Source organism: Saitoella complicata (assembly GCF_001661265.1).
Source record: "Saitoella complicata NRRL Y-17804 unplaced genomic scaffold SAICOscaffold_14, whole genome shotgun sequence".
In the NCBI taxonomy this organism is placed as follows: Eukaryota; Fungi; Ascomycota; class Saitoellomycetes; order Saitoellales; family Saitoellaceae; genus Saitoella; species Saitoella complicata.
In genome coordinates this window covers 259,469-273,632 of record NW_017567005.1, presented here as the reverse complement: position 1 = coordinate 273,632, position 14,164 = coordinate 259,469, and the positions used below count along the sequence as shown (strand labels likewise).

The window sequence follows — 14,164 nt, the reverse complement described above, 5'->3', positions numbered from 1 at the left end:
ACAAAAACAAGCTGCACGCTCGCCTCACCTGCGCCATCTCATGACATACGTCCAAGGGAGAGGACCTATTAATAAGTCCTGCGGGAAAGCAGCCCTTGACGCTGTGAGCTTGCCGGCGTTGCTCGGCCCAATCAAGCAGTGTTCGTTTCTCTTTGCGTTCGTCCTGGGAATTCTTATGTGCATCACGCCCTGCTTGTGTCAAAGCGGATCCGGAACGCAGACCGCGGTTATCACCGCTTGGGTAAACTACTGCGATTCGGATGCTACCGACTTAGGCACGGCGACAGGAACGGACAACCTGGTCTTCACAATCCTGAATGAATGACTGTATGTACCCTCTCCTCTCTCCGCGCTCATGGTCCTGTGATCACGACCGCGTTCTTAACCGATGACCTAACCTCCTGTACCCAGCTTCAAGTATTCTGGCCGACTGAGACCTGGTACGCCACAGTGCCGTTTCCGACGTCGACGAGCTTCGGCGGTTGAAACCTGAGCTCCTCCAGCGTTTTGTTTAGCAGGCACTTGTTATATACGCGTGGGTGTGCCCAAACTTGTAACTGGAGGAGAAGGGGGAGCAGCAGGGAAATTTCCGAAACATGTATTATTAAGTAGTGCCGTAGTTTTTCACACGCTTTCTGGTGATATTGATTACCTCGCTCTCGTTTTATGTCATCAGGCAATGTTTGAATTTTGTTTTCACACAGCAACATCCCCGATAACGAGCGGTGTATGGCCTTGAAGGTATACATACCGGTGATGCTGAATATTCAAGGACTTTGTCAACTCAGAGATCCTTCTTCCCATCCCTCAACTTCCTGTTCAATACATTCAACCCAAACTTATACGCCAAAATAAAATCCCAAAAATTCATCGGCAAAAATCTCCTGATAAACCTCGTGATATCACTCAACCCACCTCTCCAGTAATACGGCCTCCGAACCCTTCCTCCGAGTGCCCACAGAGATCTCGGGGGAAACAGGGCTTGACGAACAACGTCACGGGCGTAGACGTCGGTATCGAGGGGTCCGTTTGTCTGGGATGCGTTGAGGCGGGCTTCGACGAAGGAGGTGATGGGTGCAAAGATAGAGTCCGAGGGCAGGGAGTAGCGTGCTGCGGCGTTGTTCGCGATATTGGACTTGATTGCACCCGTGATGATTGTCTGGACATGTACGTCGAAGGGCTCCATCTCGATTCTGAGGGCGTCACCGTAGGAGAGGAGAGCGGCTTTCGAGGCATTGTAGACTCCACCAAAAGGCGAGGGGAGGAATGCGCCGATGGAGCCGATGTTGATGATCGTTCCTTTGGATGCGATGAGAAGTTTGTGGAATGACTTGACCATTTGCATGACAGAGATCAAATTCGTCTCGAACAAATTGCGAGCTTGGTCGATGTCGACGTCGGCGAGTGGAGTGGTGTATCCAATTCCTGCATTGTTAACCAGGAAATCGAGGGTGCCGCCAGTCTTCTCTTCGATGATAGACTTGAGCTTGTCGACGGATTCGGCGGAGTTGACGTCGAGTTTCAGAGTCCCAATCCCTAGATCGGAGAGACCGTTCATGGATTCAAGCCTGCGAGCTGTTGCGTAGACTTTGCATCCTTGGGCATTGAAAGCCTTTGCGAGAGCATAGCCAATCCCGCCCTTGGAACAGCCTGTGATTAATACGGTCTTTGCAGCCATTTGATGTTGTTGCTGCGTTGCGTTGTCAGAGGTGTAACGTTGACTCACTTGCCCAATTGGGAAACCTAATACGATCGTTACCGCGCGACAATGCGTGGAGAACGCGTCTTCCTCCAGAGCACAGTCGCTGTTACACAAATATACTCGCCATGGCAGAAGACAGGGAGAATGAAGACCATGATCTGAAACGTCTCCATGCCTACGTCTCCTCCATCGTCACCGCCCTCGGTGGTATCGACCAAGCGGACCCACAGCGGCGGTATATCCTCGGAGACGACGCACTTGGATGTCTGAAAGATTTGAAGAAGCTGTTGAGGCAGGATGAGAGTTGGACGTGTGCGAGGATTTTGACGGATACGAATGTGGTTAATGGGGATTTGTGTGAGATTTTGGCGGCATGGACGGATGAGGAGGTGGAGAACAAGGCCAAGGCGCGGTATGGTTTGGCTTGCGGTACGCCCTACTCCATCCTCTTTTGACGACTGATGTTGACTTGTTCACAGTCGAGCCATTAACGCTGCTGACATGGCCATTAACCTTATCATCGCAAAGCCTACGCGCCGACCAACTCGAAAACGCGCCCGACATTCAGCTCGCACAATCCTCCTACAAACGTACAATCCTCTCGCACCCAACACATGGGGTAGCCGTTCTCCGGTCTATTGTACGGGTTGCCCTGCCCGCTATGGCGATCTCTCGTCGTGAACGTACACCAAGAGACGAGACAGTGATTCTATTGGTGTTGCACCTGCTACGAAACCTGGCACAAATCGACCATGGAGACTCAGAGGGACGAAGTGGGTTGATCATGGCATTCGAGAAAGCTAACGTGCTTGATCTATTGGTTGCATTAGCAAGTGGAATGGGCGAAGAGTTTGAGGATCAGGATGTTGCCGTGATGGAGTGTATATACTACCTCGTTCAGGGAGTCCCGGCTGAGGTTCTTTTCGCGGCCGACAAGGAGGTAACGGCGAAATCATCGAATGCGTTGGCGGATCTACTGAAGAAGGAGGATGTAATGAAGAAGACACAGAAGCGACGTGCACCAACACGACACAATCGTTTCGGAACACTCGTCAGTGTAGTTACCGCAGACAACAAGCGCCTTACCGTGGCTTCGCAGGACGCAGTTCATGGCACGACAGAGAGGGGTCTCAAGAAGCTCGACACGGCCAAGAAGTGGAAGAAGACCGCGTTCAGGAGGATTGTGGATGAGGACATAGACAAGCCTGTGACCATCATGCGGGAAGCTCGGGCGGTGCTGAGGAGGTTCGTGGAGGAGATCCTGGATTCGGGGTTCAATCCATTGTTTACGAGCGTTCGTCGTGCGATGGAGAGGGAGAAGCAGAGAGTGCTCGAAGTTCACCGGATCCACTTTCCATATCTCATCGCCTACTTCCTTGAGGCTCTTCGATGGCGTGGTACTGCCGCGGTGGAAGCAGCTGGAGGCAGGGATGCGCCGGAGGTTGATTATGGCCTCGTCGCCGGAGTACTGGATCAGCTTGGTTTGATCATGATCAACAAGCTCATGCGTGAGTCTTCTGATCTCCGACAATGGACGGGCTTGCATGCCGCTATGGACTCTTTTCAACAGATCTTACTGACGATTCAGAATATGGCTTATTCGCCTAGTATGGAATACCAGGAAATAGCAGATAACATGCAAAGCAACATCTTCTACGAAGAGAGTACTATGGACCTCGTGGTACACATCTTGAAGAACTATACAAACCAATCATTCGGGTATATGGATACTGCGACGGGGTTGGCGAGTACGATGTTGAAGATGCTGGAACGGTATTCCAAGTCGAAGGCGCATATCTACGTTCGATCGTGGAAGAAGAAGCAGAAGAAGGCCCAGAATACTACGACTGAGGCGGCGGATGATTCCGAGGAAGAGAACGAGGTGGACTACAAGAAGACGTACAGTGAGCGCGCATTCGAATTCGCTCGCTTCGAGGGTAAGTTTGCGAATGAAGATTGCATCAACACATTTAAGGCCCTACTTAACGAGTACGCCGAGTTGAAGCCTGACCAAATCAAGAGGGCCGTTGCTTTCTTCCACAGAATCTTCGTGAAGCGGCAGCAAGAGTCCTTGATGTTCCGATTGGACTTGTGTGAGCTCTTCAACAGGATTGTTGAAGACAAGGTCGCGCTTGACGAGAAAGATCCGGCGAGAAAGGAGCTTGAGCAGTTCGTCAAGTACTACACCAAGAAGTTGACAAGGAAACTTGCGGAACGCCCGTCGCTGTATGTTGAGTTGTTGTTTACCAAGATCCCGAAACAGCTGTACTACCTCGATCATGGCGAGGAATTGGCACCCGTCGTGCGCGCCCCACGCGCACCGGCAGAGCTCGAAGTTCGTCCTGGATTCGATCATGCCAAGGATATTTCCGTGCTTGTTGCGGCGTTATTGGATGAGGAGAAAGGTGAAGCCTTGGACTGGTGCAAGTCTTCGTTGAAAAGCGCTGCGTCGGAGAGGCAGGCGTGGGAAGCTGAGGCGATCATGAGAAGAGAACTGGAGGACGCCGAGAGAGGGGAAGAGTTGCATGCGTCATTACCTGAAGCACCCATCATCACTCTTAGCGTTGACGAAGAAAGTCAAGTCAAGAAGCTGTTGTTCAAAGATGGTAAGCTGCACTTGTTGATGGGCTTGATTGGCTGCGAAAGGTTGGGGATGAGCGGTGATGTCAATGCTGAGTGGGTGATTCCCAGTGCCGTGACGAGTGAGGCCCTCGAGAGTGATTTGACTTTGTTGAGGGAGTATACAGACAACCCACCCACTTTCGACGACGGGAAAACTGCGAAGGATTTCATCCGTTATAAGAGCAAGCGTGTTGAACAGGGTAACGATTCCGAAGAGAGTGTCGAGGAGTCTGATGACCCGGAAGCCGAAGGAGTTGACGCTATGGGCTTTCCCTTGGCAGAGAAGGAGAAGGCAGCAAAGCCGAAGAAAAAGAAGCTTGTCTCCCGCAAACGCGAACACAAGGAACTCGACGACGAAGAACTCGAAGAACGCCGCGTCAAAAAGCGGAAGGCAGAAGACGAGAAAATAGCCGCCGTCAAATCCGCGCTCTACGTGGAGGACTCTGACGAAGACATGGATGATGCCGAGTTCTTTGCGCGTGAGGCTGCGTTGCGGGAGAAGACTGCGAACGCTGCCACGGCGGCGATCGTGCATCAGCAACTCCAGCCGAACGTTAAGAAGAGTAAGGCGGCGGCGGATGATGCTATTGAAAGGGCTAGGGCGACCATTGCGAAAGCACTTGCAAAGGCGAACGCAAAGGAGGATTTAAATAGCGAGTCGGATGGTGAGAGTTCAAGGAGCTCATCGTCATCCAGTGCGGATGAGATGGACCTTGACGAGGATGCCGCGAGCAACATATCGAGATCTTCACCGGCAAAGAGCCCGGCGAGCGTGAGGACATATGCGAGAAAGCCTACAGCCACCACTCTACCCGTACCAGACGACAGTGACGATGACGAACCCACCTCGACTGAGAGGGCAGCGAAGCCGAAGGGTAGGAGGGTCATGATGGACAGCGATGACGAGTAAGCATTTGAAAATCTTTCAATTTTCGTTCGTGTTGGGTATAATAGGCGTTTCTTTTGGCTATCTAGGATAAATTCGAAATCATTTCCATACGTGCCTCACTAACATTTCGCTCCGTAATGGAAGTCCGGGTCAGCCAGATCCTTCCGAACCTTGTACACCTCCTCCGCCTCGTCAAGCACCTCCATTGGAATCTCAACCGTCAACATACACTCCTCGTTGTCTTCCGTTTTGACTAATGGACCGATGAACGGCAGTGTTACCCGCGAATGACCTAGCCAGCCATCTGCTTTTGGACCCTGTACGCTATCGTTAACCAGACCATCATTCATCAATGACTTCCATTACATACAGCAGCATTCACAAACACCACAGCAACACCATTCTCGAACGCACGGGTTGTGAGCATAGAATCCAAGAACACCGCCTCGCTATCCGGATTTCTCTGTAAGCCATTCGTGCCGGCATCATTGTACGTCCAGCATGTCGGCGCAATGATCAGCTTGACACCCTGTTTCACGAGAGCACGGAAAGCTTCTGGGAATGCAAGGTCCCAGCAGATGAGGAGGCCAACTTTACCGAATTCTGTGTCGATAACTTGGTGTTGACCCTCGCCTTTTGAGAGGTACTGTAAGAAGAAAAGTTCAGCCGTGTCAACTCGAACGTAGTCATTTTTCGCTTACGTCTCGTTCCGGGTGCCACAAATTCTTCTTGTGGTAATCGCCCTTGATTTCCCCGTCCCTCCCAATGAAGTATGCGACGTTGTACAGCGATTCGCTCCCCGTGCCCTCCCCATGCTTCTCCACGATGGTACCGGGGACAATGTTGATCTTCAACTCCTTAGCCAACTCCTGTTACTTCCAAATCCCGTCAGCTTGTGCGCCGTGGAGCGCAGAGGACAAAAAGGAAGTAACCTGATACTTCCCCACCCAAACCTTCCCAGCATCAACCCACTCCTCCGCCTTCTCCGGAATCGGCAAACTAAGGGCATACTCGGGCAACACAGCAATGTCGCAGCCTTCCTTGGCAGCTTCCGTGATATACGCTTTCGCACACTCAAAGTTCGCTTCCAGGGCGAGAGGTTCTGGGTAGAGTTGGATTAGGGCAACTTTTGGGTCTTTGGACGGCATGACTGTTCTACTGTGATTTGATCGGAAGTGTTCTAGGTGGTGGATCAATTGGTGTTGTGTTGGTGGTGTTGCGGCAGACGTCTGGTCGACTCGGACGCGCAACGTCACTGCGCAGCTGTCAAATAAGGTTCAACCCAATGCTTAATTCAAACTCAGATAAGTCGTTCTCATCTATGTTCACACCCTCTGAACCTTCACATCTTCGGGCGTTTTCAGACTGGGACTCCCAGCCCTCTTGTTTCCATTCATGGCAACCTCGAGCTCCTCGGCACTCGCGGGAATCTCCCTGGCTTTCTTCACATCACCGTTTGCGACCGCCTCCTCCTTCTTCTCAGCCAGCTTAGCATCAAGTGCCAACGCAGCCGCAGCACCCGCAAACTTCTCCTTCTGCTCGCCTATTTCCGCCTTCTTCTTTTTCTGCTTCTTCCCTGCACCTTCAGGCGCTTCTGGGCGGAGACACGGTTGGCACCGCCACCACGGCAACTCCACGAAACCATGTTCGTCGAGCTCGTTGCCTGTCAATCCTGTACCATCGCCGGCTGCGATGGCTTTGTCGATTTCGACAGAGACGGCGTCGATAATGGCGTTTAATTCCTCGATGCTGTTACCCCGGGTTTTTCCGAGGGTGTTTCGAGGTTGGGTGTGGATGAGGAAGGCGGGGCGGAGGAGCTTGAAGAGGTGTGCCTTTGTGCTACTCCAGCTGGATTTGTCGTTCAGCTCGGCAACGATCTTCAGGTATTCCCGCGCCATCATATCGACACGAGGATGCGTAACGTCAAGAGGCTCTGATGGGTCATGAAAGATAGCGGGGTTATAAAGGTTTCCTTCCGCGGACATGACGGCGTCAGCGCCGGTTGCGTCGAGACAGCGTGGGATATCCCCTGGATGGAGAATGTTTCCATTTGCGAAGATGACAGTCTCGGGTGGGAGATTATCCCGGAGCATCTTGATCTGTGTCCAATCCGCCACGCCCGTAAGGATACCCTTCTGATCCCTTGTACGTCCGTGAACACCGAGGAATGTCGCACCTGCTGAGAGGACCATCTTGGCGTATGCTAAGGTTTTTGCTGGGTCGGGAAAGATACGTATTTTTGCGGTGACGGGGATGGCGAGGCGGGTGTGTAGGATGTTGATAAGGCTGTAGACTAATTCCCATTCTTCCATCAAGAAAGCCCCGTATTTGCCTTTCTTTGCGATTCCTTGAGGACAACCGAAGTTGATGTCGACGGCGTCGCATTTTCCAACCACTAGCTTTGCTGCCCGCAACAACTCGTCGGGGTTATTCGCACAGAACTGGACAATCAATGGACCTTCGCCTTCGGGTAAAGTAGACCAAACTCCATTCCTGTACTTTTCCGCGCTCACCTCTGGTGGCTCCGCGAAGAGTCTCGCGTGAAACATTGGAGTGTAACAAAGATCAGCTCCATGTCGACGTGAGAGAACTCGCCATGCGAGCTCAGACATGTCGACCATGGGGGCGACGATTCGCCGGGGTTTGCCGAGATGTTCGAAGAATTGCCGACCAGTCATGAATTTTGTGGGGTAGAACTCGGATGTGTCGATGTCTTTGAAGTCAGAGACTTCGATTCGTCGTCCAGACTCCCATTCTCCGGGCTTGGGACCGTCCATTGCTACTGCGGAGGACATGAACGACCTATGTGGCAACTTTGCGAAAGAGACAGAGCGGGCACTTGTCGGCGAGCGTAGAAAGGCAATAGAAGCGAAAAGCGATGGCCGAGACAGCGTGAAGGATTGCAGAGTCGTCGCTTGTGTTGTCTGTCTACGTTACATCCGACTTGCAAATGTTTCTGCCAGTTGCAGTTAGCGCGTGCAAGATTTCAGGCGGCTCGAGGCATAACTACTACTCCAAACCTTGAAGGGAAGAAAAGTAGAGAAGTACAACAATGGCTTCCTACGCTCAGAACGACTTTGAAGCCGACGTGGACGTCGATGGTGCCGTTGACCTCGTTGTCGGCGCCCTTGAATCCACCGACTACTCCGAGGATCAGCTCGCTCAGTCCTATTATACCCAGCAGCTCCAGCAGCAGCAACAGCAGGAACTCGCGTCCATCGCGCCCGAGGTCCGAAGCTTGATTGTCTACCTCCACCAGGCTATCTTGAACCAGAACACCGATGCGATTCAGGGATGTATCAGCCACTTTTACCGCCTGACGGAGAAGTTCCAGTTCCCTGAGGCTGAGATCGTCGCCCCCCTCGTCAATGATGACCAGAACTTCTTGACCATCTACCGCGAGTTGTACTTCCGCAACATCTACGCCAAGGGCCAGCCTACGCTCGAGCAGCGTTTCAGGTCTTACGACAACTACTGTGACTTGTTCAACTTTATCCTCAACTCTGACGGACCTGTCAACCTCGACTTGCCCAACCAATACTGCGACTCCATCGTCGACGAGTTCGTCTGGCAGTTTTCGAGCTTCGCCCAGTACCGTGCGCGTTTGTCCAAGAAGTCCGAGGAGGATATTACCATCTTGCGCGAGAACCCCCAGATCTGGTCGTGTTACTCCGTCCTCAACGTTCTCTACTCCCTCATCCAGAAGTCCCGCATCAACGAACAGCTTGCCGCCATCAAGAAGGGCGAGAACCCTAATGACGTCGCTGGCGAGTACGGTGTCCTCCCTCTCTACCGTCAACTCGGATACTGCTCCTTGATCGGCTTGCTCCGCGTTCACACCTTGTTGGGTGACTTTACCCTCGCGCTCAAGATGCTCGATAACGTCGATATCAAGAAGAGCCCGTTCGCGCGTGTGCCTAATTGTCATTTCCAGACCTACTATTACCAGGGTTTCGCGTACATGATGCTCCACCGCTACGCCGACGCAATCGAGTCCTTCATCCACATCCTCGTTTTCATCTCCCGTACGAAGCAATACCACAACCGCTCCGCGCAGTACGAGCAGGTTAACAAGAAGGCCGATCAAGTTCACGCTCTGTTGGCCATCTGTGTCGCGCTCTGCCCTACCCGTTTGGACGAAAACACCCACTCCGCCCTCCGCGAAAAGTTCGGCGAGCAACTCGCCCGCATGTCCCGCGGTGGCCCGGAAGCTCTCCCCATCTTCGAGGAACTCTTCACCTTTGCTGCGCCGAAGTTCATCAACCCCGTCCCCCCGGCCGACCCCGAAAACGTCGCCGAACCCCTCCAGCACCACCAAAAAATCTTCATGGAAGGCGTCAAGGGACAAATGTGGGCCGCGACCCTCCGCTCATACATGAAGCTCTACACCACCATGAAACTTGAGAAACTCGCTGCGTTCTTGGAGATCGATGAGGAGGAGTTGAGGAGCCAGTTGTTGGTGTACAAGCAGAACTCGAGACAGTTCCGTCGCACTGAGGGTGCGTTGTTGAATGGTGAGGTTGTGTCAACGTCGGAGTTGGATTTCTCGCTTGAGGGTGATATTATCCATATTGCGGAGGCGAAGACTGGAAGACGGTATGGAGACTGGTTCATGAGGAATGCGACAAAGTACTTGCAGATCAATGAGGGGTTGGCGAAGAAGCATTAAGCTGGGCATGGAGAGCAAGAGGAAGTGTAAGATGGGTGTAGTCCTTGGATCTTGATGATCATTGTATATAGGGGCCTATTTGGTCCATCAAATATACCATTACGCATGACTTACTGTTGTTAGAATGCCAGTTGGAATGTCCGGTCTCTCTGGTCTTTCGGTAATGCGTTTCCGTACTCGTCCCATAATGTCCGCTCTATGAACGTGATCTGCCCTTGCTTGTCTACCAGTATCACACTCTGTTGCCGCGTTCCGTACAGTCTTATCGGCGTCTCCGCTGGCTTTCTTAGTGTTTCGTCGTCTGCGCAGCCTGATGCTGTTGTGTCTGCTGGCACAGTCCATGGTACTGGAAATATTCTGACAAAGATGGAGTCGCGGAGGTCTTGGATGGTTGGTTCTGGTGGGAGGTTGTCCCGGCTTAGAATTTCGAACAGACTCTCGACCAGTTCTTCTTGTGATCTGCCTGCTTTCTGGGAATCACGCAGCACCTCTTCCAGATACTTCGTTCCTTCGTTCACCTTTGGCCATGGCTCGAGGAACACCGAGTTACTCAATCCTTCGGTCTCGACACTGCCTTTCTCCAATATCCAGTCCGGTCCTGCCTTGTCATTTGCTGCTGATTTGCCAATGCGGTTCGAGACGATAGCCATCCTCCCGACTCCCTCTTCTCCACTACGTACTCTTAGATCTCCACAAACCAACGAGAATCCACCAACACCCTTTTGACTCCCCTCCTCAATCATCGCCTCCACAAACTCCTCAACTGTCCCATATCTCGACGTCAGATAATCCTTCACCATCTGCCCCCGACTCCGATCACCCGATATCTTCTGTACATCCTCTTCCCGGAAGTTGGTCAACACGCCTAGTTTTCCATGCTCGTTTACTCCCAGCCAGGTGCCTTGTTCTGGTCGTAGTAAGTCTCGAGCAGAGAGCACTTTGGTGTTTGTTGGCGGGTGGGTCCACCAGTCTAGGGAGGCCGTGGGACGATCGAGGAATTCGTCGCGGTTGGAGAGGAGGATGAGGTGGTAGTCAGGATGGACGGTAGACAGTAGCAGGATGCACATCTATCTTCGGCTATCCTCGGGGTGATGTCGAGGCTGGACGTACTTGGTTTTTGGATGGTTGGTTGGGGACCCCGCGCTCGACTCGATGATGTACCGGTACATGTGCCCACATCGATATCAACTATGCGCGGTTAAGCACGATAACGTGAATGGATAGGACTGGTGATACTTTTTTTCTTTTGTTAATTCTTCCTGTATCTGATGTCAACTTTCACTCAGAGGCCTGCCGCACGCTACATAATCATCGATGTCGGATGTTCATTCGAATTCGCCTCACCGACGTCCAATTTGAACTGAACTCCAATTCTCGAATTCACCAAAACCCAACATGACATCCATGATCCGTCGCTACGCACTGCAAACAGCCTCCAAGGCTGTGCTTGCTCGTCCTCTGTCCACCACCGCCCTTCGTTCCGCTTACAACAATGGCTACAGCAACAACGGCGGCTACAGCAACAACGCCAGTAACTACAGGAGCGGTGGTGGCTCCAGCGGTGCTAACAGCTACCGTAGACCACCTCCCGCACAAGAGAAACAACAACCCGAGTACGAGGCCGAAAGCGAGCCATACATGGGTGAGGCCCGATCTGCCTCCTCTTCTGAGCCCGCCTCTGCTCCCTCTGCGAATCCCTTCCCCTCCGACGCCCCAGCATTAGAGTTGGTTGAAGGCGACGCAGGCCGCGTCGACTGGTCCCGCTCCTTCCACGGTCTCTCTGTCGAGCCCTTCCCAAAGGAAGTCGCCGACGTTCTCATGGCCCCCCTCGACCCCGAAGACATAGAGATCAAGCCTGACGGAATTCTTTATCTGCCTGAGATCAAGTATAGAAGAATCTTGAATAGGGCGTTTGGACCTGGTGGGTGGGGTCTTGCGCCAAGGGGGGAGACGAGTGTTACGAGTAGGGCTGTGAGTAGGGAGTATGCCCTCGTCTGTCACGGACGTCTCGTGTCCGTTGCACGTGGTGAGCAGGATTACTTCGATCCTTCTGGTATTGCTACTGCGACTGAGGGCTGCAAGTCTAATGCCTTGATGAGGTGTTGTAAAGATTTGGGTATCGCGTCCGAGTTGTGGGACCCGCGTTTCATAAGGAAGTTCAAGAAGGAGTATGCTGACGAGCAGTTTGTGGAGCATCAGATGACCAAGAAGAAGAAGAAGATGTGGAAGTTGAAGGGTGATGACTGGCAGTATCCCTACGTGCCGTCTCGCAACTTCTAAAGCAGCGGTGAGGGATGTGTGCAGTTGGGGAGGAACGTGGAAGAGTATGATAATCAGAAGTGAAGGACGTTTTCGTGATGAATTTGTACGCTATTCATAAAATGAGCGTAGGCGAAACTATACGATCTCCATTCACACTAAAGAAAGCCCTACAACCGCCTGATCTTGAATAATGTAACGCCCATGATTTTAACCGTGTGTGTGAGCCCCGCTCTACTCGGTCTTCTTGTGCTGCTGCTGCTGCGTACCAGCCTTGCCACCCCAAAACCACCCGAGAAGCCCCGAACGAACAGCCTGCGGCTCGGGCTGAGCAGCGGCCGGCGTGATCATCTCCACATCCGCCTTCTCTATCTCCTCAAACGCCTCGGACGGCGCCTTTTCGTTACTGTGAGCAGCGAGGCCATGGTCTGTTTTGGCGTCCTTGTAGGCATCGACGGCGAGGTCGAGGAGTTTGAGCATGTCGGAGAGCTTCTCACGCTGGGTTGTGAGGTATTCTTTTTTATCCTCGGGATTGGTAAGGTGGTCCGGCACCACAACCGGTGAAAAGGCGTCGAGTGGAGACAATTTCCTTTCGATGGGTGCCGGAGGACTGCGGCCTTCGGCCCTGGATTGGGCGAGGGAGAAGCGGGCGAGGAGGGATTGCCCGTAGGATTGTTCGACCCCCGGGTTTTCGGTGCGCGTGGGACTCCCCGGAGGTGAGCCCAGTTTTTCTCCGACGGCAGTTAAGAGGGCTTCTTTCAACAGTTGGAACGCACGCCGAAGGTATATGCCGGCGTGCGACTTAACCTGTTCATGCATCGTCGCCAAACCATTATCAATCTCACCCTCATACTCCAGAAGGAGCGGATGAACGTAGGTAATGTAAAGGTAGGTTGCTCCCTGCGTCTGCGGCAAAACTAACCAGAGCATGAAGAGTGCCTTAATGGTGTGGTAGAACGGGAACCTATGGGGTATTGTTGTTAGATTTCGCACGGAAACGTGAGCGCGAGGGGATGAGCGTACCAGAAGATGAACCAGTAAGTCCAGGACTCGGCGACGGTGACGAGCCCGATAACGACCCAGTACATCAACAAGGGTGTGAGTTGCTTGGGATCGTTCGTCTTCAAGGCTTTGTACGAGGCGAAGATGGGGAACAAGAAGGATGCGACATGGCTGTGCGAAAAGAGATAAGCAAGGTCACTATGTGTTTCCAGAGGCTTACCCACCAGACCAAGGTAGCGAGGATGGTGAGAAGCATAATGAAAGGGTCTTGACTGTTCAGATGGAGTAAATGCTCAACGTGGAGATTATGGCGGTGAGTTTCCTTGCGGAGAACACATGTGCAGCCTCGGCGCATTACCGGTGCACGATCATGTGCTATCGCGAGTAATCACCGTATCGCTAATGGAGGTGAATGCTGGTTGAAGAGAAGGGTTATATTCTTCTTTGGAGCTTTTCAGACCGCCAAGTGCTCCGAGCACTCACGCCGGCAAGTCGAGAGATTATACGTCACCGCGCCTGCCTGCCGTGTGTGCCGAGATAGCCTTCAGCAGCTTGAGCATTTATTACCGAGGAAGACCAAAACACCATTCAACAACACGAATCACAATGTCAACAGCATACATCCGTGCACACACAGGCGAGTTCCTCGTCGAGAAGGATAACGCGATCATCCCCTCAAAACAGACCGGTTCTCACGCCGCCGAGGAGGGCCAGCGGTCAAAGTTCGTCATCTCTGACGGTGACTTGCTGAAGACCGATGATGGAAAGGAAGCTACTGCTAGTATTGAGGGTAAAACCTATAAGATTAAGGTGGCATGCCTGGTGGTCCATGGTCCATTTCAAGTACTGACAATATGCTACAGGTCAAGAAGCATACACCCACGGCTTTCTCTTTGGAAGCGCTCGACGAGAGTGGTAAGGAAACTGGACAGTTCTTGAGTCTCAAGATTGGGGCTTTGACGCTGCACGATAAGTTCGAGGTGCTCGAAGCTTTCACCGTTGTAGATGAGTAGAGAGGGCT

The 14,164-nt window shown here is 52.6% G+C and overlaps 8 protein-coding genes across 8 annotated transcripts; 3 read left to right on the top strand and 5 right to left on the bottom strand.

Moving 5' to 3' along the window:
* Window positions 1–784: 784 nt before the first annotated feature.
* SAICODRAFT_35592 (short-chain dehydrogenase/reductase) lies at window positions 785–1,678 on the bottom strand (the record flags this gene model as incomplete). Its single annotated transcript, XM_019168430.1, has 1 exon — window positions 785–1,678. The coding sequence occupies one exon, from the start codon at window positions 1,676–1,678 to the stop codon at window positions 785–787; it is 894 nt and encodes a 297-aa protein (XP_019023668.1).
* Window positions 1,679–1,827: 149 nt separating this feature from the next.
* SAICODRAFT_57991 (timeless-domain-containing protein) lies at window positions 1,828–5,234 on the top strand (the record flags this gene model as incomplete). The annotated part of the gene is made up of 2 exons (XM_019169571.1): window positions 1,828–2,131; window positions 2,182–5,234. 2 exons carry the CDS (start codon window positions 1,828–1,830, stop codon window positions 5,232–5,234), a joined length of 3,357 nt encoding a protein of 1,118 aa, XP_019023667.1.
* Window positions 5,235–5,332: 98 nt separating this feature from the next.
* SAICODRAFT_58037 (carbon-nitrogen hydrolase) lies at window positions 5,333–6,361 on the bottom strand (the record flags this gene model as incomplete). The annotated part of the gene is made up of 4 exons (XM_019169577.1): window positions 5,333–5,530; window positions 5,584–5,859; window positions 5,915–6,082; window positions 6,146–6,361. The coding sequence occupies 4 exons, from the start codon at window positions 6,359–6,361 to the stop codon at window positions 5,333–5,335; spliced, it is 858 nt and encodes a 285-aa protein (XP_019023666.1).
* A 177-nt stretch (window positions 6,362–6,538) lies between these two features.
* Window positions 6,539–7,891, bottom strand: SAICODRAFT_57944 (Dus-domain-containing protein; the record flags this gene model as incomplete). The annotated part of the gene is made up of 1 exon (XM_019169567.1): window positions 6,539–7,891. One exon carries the CDS (start codon window positions 7,889–7,891, stop codon window positions 6,539–6,541), a length of 1,353 nt encoding a protein of 450 aa, XP_019023665.1.
* Window positions 7,892–8,265: 374 nt separating this feature from the next.
* SAICODRAFT_7978 (eukaryotic translation initiation factor 3 subunit L) lies at window positions 8,266–9,882 on the top strand (the record flags this gene model as incomplete). The annotated part of the gene is made up of 1 exon (XM_019171170.1): window positions 8,266–9,882. The coding sequence occupies one exon, from the start codon at window positions 8,266–8,268 to the stop codon at window positions 9,880–9,882; it is 1,617 nt and encodes a 538-aa protein (XP_019023664.1).
* Window positions 9,883–9,941: 59 nt separating this feature from the next.
* On the bottom strand, window positions 9,942–11,153 carry SAICODRAFT_130560 (DUF833-domain-containing protein). The gene is made up of 2 exons (XM_019165420.1): window positions 11,119–11,153; window positions 9,942–11,070 (listed from the first exon to the last, which is right to left on the bottom strand). Exon 2 carries the CDS (start codon window positions 10,947–10,949, stop codon window positions 10,002–10,004), a length of 948 nt encoding a protein of 315 aa, XP_019023663.1. The 5' UTR covers window positions 10,950–11,070; window positions 11,119–11,153; the 3' UTR covers window positions 9,942–10,001.
* A 367-nt stretch (window positions 11,154–11,520) lies between these two features.
* Window positions 11,521–12,162, top strand: SAICODRAFT_58033 (mitochondrial genome maintenance protein MGM101; the record flags this gene model as incomplete). The annotated part of the gene is made up of 1 exon (XM_019169574.1): window positions 11,521–12,162. One exon carries the CDS (start codon window positions 11,521–11,523, stop codon window positions 12,160–12,162), a length of 642 nt encoding a protein of 213 aa, XP_019023662.1.
* Window positions 12,163–12,375: 213 nt separating this feature from the next.
* SAICODRAFT_7975 (uncharacterized protein) lies at window positions 12,376–13,399 on the bottom strand (the record flags this gene model as incomplete). The annotated part of the gene is made up of 3 exons (XM_019171168.1): window positions 12,376–13,105; window positions 13,165–13,314; window positions 13,368–13,399. 3 exons carry the CDS (start codon window positions 13,397–13,399, stop codon window positions 12,376–12,378), a joined length of 912 nt encoding a protein of 303 aa, XP_019023661.1.
* Window positions 13,400–14,164: the final 765 nt, after the last annotated feature.

Excerpts from the sequence above, each read along its gene's own strand:
- SAICODRAFT_130560 (XM_019165420.1), bottom strand. The coding sequence starts at position 10,949 with ATGTGCATCCTGCTACTGTCTACCGTCCATCCTGACTACCACCTCATC.